Raw genomic sequence first — 12,533 nt, 5'->3', positions numbered from 1 at the left:
CGTTCAAACGCTTTAAGATTCACAACATCGTATTACTGTTTAAAGTTGGAGAGAATATAGAGAAAGGAAATATCGATAATAAGGAGATCTACACCTTCACTAACTTTTCTACTCAATGTGATCGACGATTTCTATATTTGTCCCGGAAGTGTGTGGCCTTTTTCATTAAATAGTGTTGGGAAGACTAATAGTGAACTATATCGAATAATTCACAAATAACGTCCTTCCTTCAAGACTAAGAGGTGACTAAGGGGGCGAAAGATTACTTGGAGGAAACGAAAAAATTTTAGAAAACGTTGATAATATAAGACATTATGCACTGGAACATGCCAAATTCACTTAAAATTGAAAAATGCCCTTAGCTCCAAGTACAAAATAATTTTACATGAAACAATAACCTTGATGTTCTGTATATCAACGAAGGTCAACTAAGTAGGTTTATTCATACTACAATCACACAGAACTGCATCGTTTTGTTTTATTACAGCTTTAGCATTCCTGTATACAGAAAAAGTTTGATGCGATGCTGAGCCAAGGAATATTCTTATATTTAAGTAAAAAAGGTTTAAATTAACAAAATTGTATTCGCGTTTTTCTCGACATACTTCCTCACTCAGATTTAGAAGAAATTATCCCGAATATAATGTGGGAGGAAATGAGCTAAAACATTTTTTTTAGCAGCTGTGATGTAAACGCGGGGTTTTCTATGCATTTATATGGGCAGTCTATTGAAATAAAACATATATTCAAAATATTTTCGTAATCTCCAAAGGTTGAATGTTAGGGATTAGTAGTGATTTTAAGTTCTGGAAAACACCAGTTCCCCTTATATAAGTCTAACAGTTTTTCAATGTTGAAAAACCACCCTACAAATTGTCAACACTCATTTAAGGTTTTTCTTTACCTTCCTTCTATTGGCTATATTGTAAAGTATCAACTAAAATTCACCTAGAATAGAGAGTATTATTTTTCAAAATTTGTCTCGGTCCAAGTTGATAAAACTCAAACCCAATATATTAATAAAACATCAAAGGATGGTATAGAAAATTAACCAGCTATTCAAGTTTAAACAAAACTATTTAAAAATAAAGTGATAAAACCCAATAGAGCAAAACTTAAAAAATATGCAAAAGTTCCCACCAACTTTCCAGATCAAGATACAATGCATCGTGACTCTGGGAACTCTGGGAAAAGTTTCGCCAAAGCATGTGAACTTTTTCTAATATGTTCCCTATTGTGACGGCTATTGTATAATGTTTGGAAAATTTAACTGCGAAATCGGGATCTGTTTGTCAAAGGTTTTAGTCCACTGCTACTTTTACTGGGTTCAGTTTTCAACTGAATTTGAATAGATTCATCTGTTACCAAAACTAATGCAATGGAATCGCAGAATAACTGGCAAAGAAGCTTAAACCTCCCCAGTTAGTAACATGGAATCACTTGCGTGAACTCGATATTCGATATCAATAATGAGATTTGCAGAATGGTCATCTAGATGATCCGATGTTAAATGTCCAACTTTTTAAAATATTACAACATTGAACACCCTGCTGATGTTTTTGCCAATCGAATGTAGAATTAAGAAGTAAACATGGCACACAAAGACTTCTTTGATGTACACCATTTTGTTCAACGTTGTTTGTTTTGTTAATTAGTGCTTAATTTCCTGCTTTTCTTAGAAACAATTGAATAGATAAAGTACTGTTTTTTGTGTTTGTTGGCAAGCGCAAATGTACAATCCATACAGACAGTTCAATGTTCTGATCGTGTTCTGCTTGAAATTAATTTTACATAACATGCTCTCGAAACTCACAATGTTGTGTCTGCTCGCTGATCAACATAACAACATTTATTATAATGATCATTTATTAACAGGAGATTCGTGTTAAAATCGCTAATATCCCAGTAACATTTAGTTAGACAAACTAAAATTTAAAAATTATTTTTTCTTCAAAGCTGAGTTTCTATAAACTTTTCTTGGCAGTTAAGATATCGTAAATCAAATCAGTCAGAACATTTATTTTGATTAGAAACTTTTCGTTATGAAATATGTTCCTTTAATATTGACATGAGTTGATTTAGGAACACTTTCAGTTTTATGTGTGTGCCCATTATGTAGGTATCTAATACGTTCCAGAAAATTCTACATGTGTTCTAAGCACAAACTAAATAAGCAAATGTTAGGTCAAAAAACTCACATAGTAGCCAAAAAATGTTTAAAGAGGTAGCCGATTCCTTAACCATACGAATTTTAAAAAACAAAAGTGATGACCGTTAGACCAGACCCAACAAAACAAAATTTGAAAATACAGTTGTTCCTTCAAAGTTAAAAATTTAAACACAATTAGGCAAAACATTGAAAATTGATTGAGATTTGCGAAATAAAGCAGTATTGAAATCAATCAGAAAAAATGCTGTTTAATGAATTACACTGATCAGATCTAGGGTCTGTATTTAAACAAAATATGGAAACTTTCGCAGTAATTTCCACTCGCGGCATCATTTGCGTAAATCGCAGCATAACTAACATTAATTGGACGAATTTATACCAACATCTGGAAAATATTAAAAAGTTGTCCGATTCAGGCAAAAAGTTTTTGCTTTTCAACCAGTTTATAAATATCTAAAACTTTTAGCCTCAAATATTCAGCAACCAACTGCAAATCATGATTTTAAATATTTATACAAATAAAAAGAATATATTTTACTTTATTGCATTTGCCGGAGCAGTCTAATTTATCAGCTATGCAAACTGTATACTTGGGAAATATGCCCACAGTAATTTGAAGTTCCATTTTAAAAAACGATTTTCATTTTCGGTGAATTATGTAATCAATACTGAAAAGTTTGGCCATTCATGCGTTTGCTAGTGCTCACTTTTCTATTATTATTTCAGCCAGTTACCGTAAAAGCAGCTGAGTTTTGGATAAGTTTTCATCAAAAACTACAATTTCAAATATTTCCTGTGCAGAGGAAACAGCCAACGTTTAAAAGTCCGTTTGTAAACATGACAATTACAACCGCCAAATGATCGTGCCAATCGCATATGAGCACAAAGTCCCTGGAATATTTCTAACTAATGCAATCGCAGATACATTTATTTGACTTCTGCAAATTTATTAAGCGGTTAGTTGAGATAAAACTTAATCAACAGGTAATTTTGACCGAAAAACATTTTTTCTTGATCTATGTCACATTGTCATAATGTTATTAACTAAGCTAAAATAGGATAAAAAAATATTAATTTTTTGTTGCTCTTCATTCAGACTGACATATTTCCGCTATGCACGTTTTCTTAGTCGTTTGAAGGACTTTGTTTAAAAATTTATGATGATAAAACTAAGTTTCCATTTCCTAATTGCGTAAAAGCTTAATGGCGTTATTTAATTAAATACATTGATTAAGTTTTTCAGTTTGAATCTTTCTGGTCATGGTGCATAAGATTCTATTTCATTTTCGAGGTTGCAGATTTAATTTCTTAAAACAAGTAATATCCAGCAATTTCAATTAATATTGGATATCAAATATAATTACGTTGTTGCTTGTGCGGATTATTTTGGATGCAGTTATTAACAACGGAATTATATTGACTTCTATTTTTAGTATGTAGTGACGTATTTATGTGATATAGTTAATGAACAGTTTCGAAGGTGATTGCTTAATGTAAGACATTTAAAAAATAACTATGTTGATTTGATACAATTAATTTGCTTCGTTTTATATGTGCCGATAAAAACGCCACAAAAAGTTGTTGAAAACTACTTAATCCGAGTAAAATTTGAAGCAACAAAAGTTGTGTTAATTGAAATTAGGGCCAAACCTATATGCAATTTGATATAGTTCTTTAAAAAATATTGTTCTCTAGAGGTTACTCGGAGATGTCTGCATACGTGAGCGAACATATTGCAGTTCGTACACCTCAGAAAATGCACCTATAAAATTGCAGTACAACATAATTTTGAAAATTCGCCAAGTAAACTTTCAAAAATATATTCTTGAATCAAGATCTATAATATGTGGAACTATTTAACGGAATTTTCTTTGGCTTTGGCAAAAGTGTTTTTGTTTCCATATTTATACTTCTTTCTTAAGTATTCTCATGTAAAACAAGTTGTTATCATTGCCTATTACGTGTTAATACATGTTTATGTCCTACAATAAGAAAACATAGAAAACCCTGAATATTTTCTTAAAACTAAAGTTTGTTTCAATATTCTTACTAGATGAACTGTGTCGTGCATTTGCGGTGTGAGTAATCTTTGGAACACAACTTTAAGCTTCTTAACTGGAGCACAGAAGTGTCGTTACTTATGTTCCTTCTTTAATCCTACAAGGATTTATAAAGTCGAGAGAAATATGGTAGGATGGCGGATTTATCTCTGTAGATGTCTACTTACAGTTTATTTGTAACAGTTAGAGACTTCAGTGGAACTGCGAACAAATTGAAATTGTATAGATGATACTTATTGGAAAATATATATAAATAATCTTTATTTCCTACAGAAAAAGGCTATCGACCCAATCGGTCTTTCTGCACTTATTGGAAAAAAATCGTATGAAAATCGAACATGATTAAAACGGACTTTAGCAGCTAAGAACCACGGACTATAAAATACAGCTGAAGTTACTGTAATAACGAATTCAGCAGCATATAAAATTTAGCAAGCACACTTATAGAGCATCCTCAATAAATCGTTCGGTTCGACTGAATTGGAGCAAATTCTTTTATCAAATAATACCCAAATAATACAAGCTTCTACCAAAGTACGTAAGAAGCTTAAAGTCGAGTACCCAAGATTACTTTGATAGAAAAGTTTTAAGCCTTTGCGGCCGTGACATGGAATTTTCCATTTCAGCGAAGTTTCCTGTAAACGTCTTTGAAGCGACGTCGCTGGGTTATTATATTTTTAACATAAATCATTTATTTCAATCGGAGTTATTTGCCATCTTCCAGAGATAGTTTATGATGAAAAAGAACGAATTAATTAAATTAAAATATACTTAGATTTAGCATGGTATTATCCGGCAAATAAAACACCTAGAGAGTCAAATTAAGGACCGAAACTACATTATGCTATCGTGTTTTGCACAATAGCTAGATTTTGAATTACAGGTTCATCCAAATCTAACATAATTTTTTAAAATATAAAAAAGCAGTGGTTTTCTGGAACCAGACAATGGCACGGGCCATGCGAAAACATCACTTGCCAATTAGCAGAAAAATTTATGTGTATCAACATGAGATCTGCCAAGTCCCTCTAACTATAAAAGGGCTCGACTAAGAAAATAAAATTACATTTAAATTCGGTGATTACAAGTTTAATAAACAAACTCTTTTACGCCCTTTAGACATCTGAGCGAAGCAGGAATTTTGGTATTCTCGAAAAACGGCAAACGAATTCGGTGTTACACCTTAGGTTAATTATTATCAGAATATGCAGTGAAGTTAATAGCACTCAATATTTAATTAGAATCACTTTAAATTAAAAAAATACATCTCAAAACTGCTTTCATATGAATATTTAATACAGCTGTAGCTCGTCAGACACAAAACGTAAGCAGTCCAACACTGGAAAGTAGACAAACATCGCAACGTAGCATATTTAAATAAATGCGAAATTCAGTGGAAAAGCTAAAACATTCAGGTAGGATCCTGCGACCGAACAAAGAGCTCGAACTTTGGCTACAGGTAAAATGAGGATCATGAATTTTTAAATGTTTGAGGAAAGGAGGACCAGTTCAGCCAACGGCGCCCATTCTGTTTAAGGTTGCGAAAAGTCCAGTTGTTAAATGTTAGAGTAAGGTGGTTTTGCTGCAAAACGTGTAAGACAATGAGATGAAATATGTAAACGTTCCTTTATAGTTCATACCTTGCCATCCAATAATCTCTGACTAATTTATGTCGCAGTTTAATTTCAGTTGGTTATATTTTCAAAAATAAGAACATTTAGTGTATTTTCGATTACAACATACATCGCAGTGTCATGGACTTTCTACATGCTTCCTCTCTCAACGGAGAATTAGAGCCTTTGAAATTACCAACTATAAAAGAATGACATTTTTACTTTGGCCACAGATCATTTTGGCTGCAAATACTACATTTTATCTATTGCCGATAAAATAAAGGAAAAAATTAATCCAGAGTTCAAATTGCTAAAATATCTAAGTTTCCTTTAGTTTTCATTAAGTAAAACCAATTCTGTCTGCTTATTCTCATTTTAATAATGATATATGAGCTTCTGGTTTTAGGGGAGAAGCATATTTTTGATATTATTCCATTTACATGTTGATTGGATTGTCTCACTAATGCGTTTAGTAGGTACATCTTTTTCACATGCTCTTTGATACCCATTAACGGTCAATTAAGTGGTGTTTTCCTTCGGTATTATCTTGTCCAGTTCAACATTTTGAACTAAAGAATTTCGCACACCTTTTTTTATCCACAAAACTTTTAAGCCTTACCTAATTCCAATCACAAAAAGGAAAGTGCTACATTTATTTAAAAACTGTCTCAATGCTTCTAATTTTTCTATTTATTCAACAGCTAACCGGCAAAAAAACGTTATTATTGTCCCTTACCAGACACACAATTTATCATCCAAGGTTCCCGAAATTTTAGAGCTCATTGTTTGTTTTTATTATTATATTTTTAGTCATATCAGGTTAACTGGATCTATATGAGTGCTGGTAAGTATTATAAATAGCGGCTACTTGCTACAGTAATTATGTTTTTAATTCATGCGTGTATCTTATTTGTAGCTTTTTTGCTCTTCAAAATATATTCCAGGCAAGAGTCACATGGTGAAAAGATTGTTCAAATTGGTCTGCTTATAATCTTGAACTATTAGCGATGCGACTTAAAAATGGGGAGAAAAACGTTTCAACTGCAACAACAACAACAACAACAAAAAAACTAAAAACAATAAACGTTTAGTGCAATAAAGATTTACTAATTTTTTGAATTAATAGATCTGGTAGCAAAATCTTAAGGAAACATTGACAAAGAACATACAACAAAACGCTAACTAACTTTCTTGAATTATCACAATTTGACCATCTGTATTATGAAAACGGTCACTTTAGGGCAAAGTTGTATTAGAACTTTTTATTCGTCGAAATATTAGGTATACTAAGTCTATTGAAAGTTCTCTTCATTATTAAAGATGTGTTCATTTTTCTCGTCATTTTCCACCAGTTTAAGATTTTATTTTTTGCGCGGAAAAGGTTTAAATAGACAAACACTACTGAAAAGCTTGTGTTAAAATTATCTTTCCTTTTCATATTCCCTAAAATATTGAAAGTTAATTACGAAATACTTTGTATGTTGTGGCTTGATAATATCGATAAATTTCTGAAAGTTCCGCAAATACTTGGTAACCGGTAACATTATAGTCACATCTATTGTCCTGCAGGTAATATTGGTCTTTCGATAAATTGTTTGGACCGTTTATCTAAAACCGGAAAGTTATATAGTCTTCTAAAGCGTTGCGAAAATACAAGGCTTTTTGTTTGAACTATGTGGTCCAAGAAATAGTACACTGCAACGAGCTTTATTGGACCAATTGGAGAAGATTTTATATCCGAGGATGTCCTTTGTTTAAAATATGTTTGCGTTTATGGATTCCACCTATGTAATATGTGATTTTATTATTTAATTTTTAATTGAAGCAATAGTGGCAATGTTTTATAACGACTAAAGGTGTATAAGATTGAGACGGATAAAGTATAAACGCGTCTTTTATCGACAAGCAGTTGGGGTGGTTACAGTTTAAATTTTTCGTATTTTGCATTTGTTCTAACAGAAATATCGACTAAGCTACTAGTGTCTCACTTGAATTGTATAGTCAATAGAATTTCAACCATTCCTAAATAAAAAGGCTTATATCACACCCCCAAAAGCAGACAATTATGCACTACAAAGAAAAATAAGCAGAAGTTTAGTATTACAGAAATTTTCGTAGTGGAAATATGTGTGTAGAACTCAATGGAATGACTACTCTTACTAATGGCATTTAAAAAATTTAATGATGTTTAATTACACCTACAAAAAGATCCGCATCAGCAACGGGATGCTGATCATGCATGCTGATGCAATGATAACTGTAAAATATTTTGATTTTTCGCCAATACATATTTTCCATCTTCAGACCGGTATAAGAAGCGCTTTCGTTTTGCAACATTAGTTCGGAATTGACACAACATTACCAAGGTTATTCGACATTTCATTTATAAAAACATGGTTTCTCATCTACTTAACAATAATGAAATAATATTTTTAAATTCAACAAATAGCTTAAAAAAAAATGCAAACAATTATTTTATTTAATTCACATGTTGATTCGGTCCGACAAGACTAATTTAGTCAAGGCATGTTATTTATAGCAACTAGCTGAAAGTTAATTAATAAAGTTTTGTTCAATTCATAATGAATAAGTTTTTCAATTTGCCACAAAAAGGATAATTTACAAAAATGAAATTGATTATCATCATGCAAAAAATGTTCTAAACGCGTGGTTTTCTTGTCAAATAAATTAGATACACAAATGCATATCGAATGCTTTGCAGCCCAAAATCACTAATTTGCTTCACTGTATCCCCTATTTCCCACTTCCTATCATTAACGGGTTTTAATATCTCTATCCATATTCGCTTTTTCTCTCTTGGAGGTTTTTATTTCCATTGCGTTTACGTTGTCATTCAAAATATTCTATCAGCCCCAATTACCTCGAGGATTCAAATAGTACTTACTGATTTTTACTATAAGATTTATGGGTTAATAATTGCAGATTATTCAAGGTGATGGAATAACTTAAACCCCAAACATAACTCAAAAGCCCTAGCAAATAACTTAAATACCCTCGCTAACCCTTTATCAGCCGCCTAAAACGGCAATATTTAATTAATTGTTGAAATATGAATGGGAAAATGGAAAATCTAATCGTGAGTTTCCGAAACCCCAATCTCATTCGATACCGGCCTATACAGAACCTTAAATTCGAAAAATTCGTTTCGAAACAGGGTTTCAATAGTCTCAAAATACAGGAGTTAGCAGATAGACGAGAATATCTGGAATTAACAGGTAAACGAAATATTGTGCGATGATCGATGAAGGTTTGGGTAAAATTAACTACGATAGGCCAAAATTATTCAAATTTCTCAAATAAGTCATTAATATCAATAAATAATCATGCTAAAAGTGCATAACAACAATATAAATAAGCTAGATGTATAATTAATAACGTTTTCATACAATGTTTGTTTTTCATGAAACATCAAAACATAAGTGAAAGGAAAATATGGAAAAGACCAATTTTTTAACAGGTTTTTTAATTTTGTTGCAAACGTTGTTAATAAAGTTTTGAAATGTCTTTAATTATTTTTATTAATTAATAATTATACTGTACTGTATAAATGTACTACCGTCTGTGACATAAATAATCAAATTAAGTATAAAAATATTTGATATGGTAATTTACTATAACTATGTAAACTTTAGATTTATAAAATCTAAAACGTTCGTATTTAATGCATAATTATTATTACTTGATTTATTGGTAAAGTTAATTATGATTACCATTATTTAATAAAAGCATTATCATTATTTCAAATTATTATATATTTAAATATTCAGTGCGGTATGAAATTCTGGAATAATAAAAATATCTGACAAGCCGACTTCACAGTTTGAACATACAAGTTGAGTTGAGTACAATTAGTACCTCTAAATAGCATTATTATATTATAGTAGTATTAGTATTTATAGTAAATAAAATTAGCAGAATTGGTATAATTGCTGAGATGTTGATGAGGATTTTAAGAAAGAACGTGAAAAATCATTTTCAGTTTAAAATGGCTTCCGCAATAAAAGAAAACTTTGTTAACTTATGCAATATGCTATGTGTGTATTATAGCAGGAATTATACAAATAATTAATTTCATATGGTTCTCTATCGAGTTAGCATTTCTAAGTAAATGAAATTTGTCATATTGAAGAACTGCTGATTAAAGTATTAATAAAGCAGAAATTATTAGTAATTATTAATTAATTTACCAGTTGATGTGTTAGCATTATGCATAAACGTGACCGCTAGAAGTAGTTTAATTTTGTAATTATTTCACCTGATTACCATACAAAAAATAACCAACTGAATGATATGGCGTAGCAAAATTTTGCAAATTAGCATGTAAAAATAATTTTTAAAATTCACTCAGAAGAGCGAATCTTCCACAGCTATATATTAGTTATATTATCGTTCTTAAGACTTTTATTCTTTTCAGCCACAATCATACTCAAATTTTCCGAATAAAATCTCTAAACTCATAAAAAACCATTGCTAAGATGCGTTTTTCTAAGCTGCTCTAAAATAGGAAAAATAGTACGCAAGCAAAGTTATAAAAGTTGGTTTCGATTATTAAATATAATCGCTTACAGGGTGATTTACAAGTACTTAAACAATCTCCCGGAAGTGGCTGTTGGCTTTATTTTAAGCCAAAAGTTTTTATGAAGAACCGTTAATGACTTCGCTGCGTGCACACAGAGTGTTAAATTGGTTAAAAAATAAGAAAGTTTTGAGCCATTTTTTTTATTACATCAGTTCGAAATATCAGGTGTTATTTCTGTCTTGACAAACACAGTTGTAAACGTTTAGAAAGGAACGCACCATGCTCAACTAGTGTAAGATATGGTCAAGACAATGGCCGTTTTGAAACTGAAAATATAGCTTGATGTAAATGTCGTTGATCTGTCTGCTAAACTGTAACAAATTTGACCAAAATATAGTGTTTTCAGGGACACTTGTAAATGTTTGGAAACAAAAAGTTTTTCAAATTAAAGGAGACCATCGTTTACAATTGATACCGTAAAACTTACAATTGTGAAACTGTCTGCTGTGTGCGTGTGTTGTGCATTGAACGGCATATGTAAGTTTGAAAACTTCTGAAAATGAACTTTCCAGGATATGTATAGTTTAACATATTGATGAGACGGTCAGCTTGGTCTAAATTTTCGATAGTTTGCAGTATCATGCAAATACATTCGAAAATGTCTGTAAAACAAACAAATAAAAGAAGTGCTGTATTAACGGTTTTTTTGAAAGAGTTTCTTTGAAAAAATGTTAGGAAAAATTCCTAAAATATGGCGCCTGTTCAAACACTGATGTTTTCATTCAACAAGCCAGCGTATCTAATATTACATGACTATGCGAACGACAATTGATTAAGAATTAACTTGTTTTAAAAGATCCAGTCTCTAAGAAAGGCTTAAATATATATGACTTAGAGTTGCTGAACCTGTCGAACGGGAATATTTTCCATACCCTACCAAAAATCCAATTTTCATCACATTCCAAGAAGTATAACCTTTATCCGTGCCATTTATTCGTACAGAGTCACGAAGCGAGATTGTCGCAAAAAGTACATAAAACTTTAGATGGAATTTATATTCTATTAATATTCTTGAGAGAAGCGAGGCGTTATTAAATCAGTGCTATGGATTTGCCTCCGCTAGAAGGGAGGCATTATTTACCTTGGAAAATATTAAATTGTATCATTTCGCAAAAGCATCATAAAAAATATAAGCTTACCTGATTTACGATGTATCTGATCCTCAATCCTGTCGCGTCGCTTTGGCTTTAATTTCTTCGCCCATTGCTACCAGTAAATTTCAAAAAAGATGGTTCCCTGTACAGACTGATTCTTGGGAAAATCAAATTTATGATCGAGAAGTGCATTCTATTTTTTCCTGAGAGTATTGAATTTAAAATGAAAGTGTCGAGACAAATATATAAGAAAACACGTGTATTTTGTGATCAATCACCTTGCATTTTTGTTTAAATGAAGGTTTAAAAGTGATTACAAGCGGATTGTAGAATTTACTTTCTGCGCCTTTGCTCATGCTTCCTTTGCTTGCTTGTTTCTATTTTAAATTTCGACTTGCCTATCAATAGCATAGAAGAAAGCCAGATTATTTGAGGCAACGCAGTTTGCAGAGAGTTTCAACCAGAAAGCAGAGCCAAGAGCAGGACGAGGAATAATTAGCTGAATAATTTATTTTAAATTATCAAACAAATACTCGAAAATACAATGTGTAAAGCCAGAAAAAGGATATGGATTAGAGATAAGAGCCAAACACCAACTTCTAGGTCTAGTGGTTTGAGAGAGATAGCCTAGAGCAATTGGTGCTATTCCGGGGTAGGGCAAGTTCGGATCTCCTTCGATGCCAGCAACTGAACCAGATCCTGAACCATCTGAGCCTCCCGATCTCGATGCTGAGGCCGAGCCTGATTCGGACTCTAAAAATGATAAAATAAAGCATAATTAATGTTAGCCGAATCATTGTAATATTTGTTAACTGTTTACATATTAATTAATAAAGAAATTTTCATCAAAGAAATAAATAACTTGTAGGCGTAGTTTTAAGGTATTCTCTTTGTCTATTAGATTGGAAGCTCATTATTCTCTTTTAAGGTTTTCTGTTCTCAATTAAACTTGGAATTACGTTTTAATGTTATCGATTGGTTTCCTATTAGATTATT

General features: G+C 31.6%; 1 protein-coding gene across 2 annotated transcripts in view; it reads right to left on the bottom strand.

Annotated features, from left to right (window-relative positions):
* Window positions 1–12,032: 12,032 nt before the first annotated feature.
* The window catches only part of LOC109544638, a 45,060-nt gene continuing 44,559 nt past the window's right edge, over window positions 12,033–12,533 (bottom strand). For both annotated transcript variants that reach the window (XM_019914948.2, XM_048663497.1), the window contains exon 3: window positions 12,033–12,290. In XM_019914948.2, the coding sequence (XP_019770507.1) occupies window positions 12,046–12,290 (245 nt within the window). In that variant the 3' untranslated portion in view covers window positions 12,033–12,045. The remainder of the gene's footprint in view (window positions 12,291–12,533) is intronic.

The sequence above is a fragment of the Dendroctonus ponderosae genome, unplaced genomic scaffold, assembly GCF_020466585.1.
Source record: "Dendroctonus ponderosae isolate FM_Combo_2020 unplaced genomic scaffold, Dpon_F_20191213v2 Dpon_F_20191213_2, whole genome shotgun sequence".
NCBI lineage: Eukaryota > Metazoa > Arthropoda > Insecta > Coleoptera > Curculionidae > Dendroctonus > Dendroctonus ponderosae.
The sequence above is the reverse complement of the archived record's forward strand: the minus strand, read 5'-3'. Positions and strand labels throughout refer to the sequence as shown.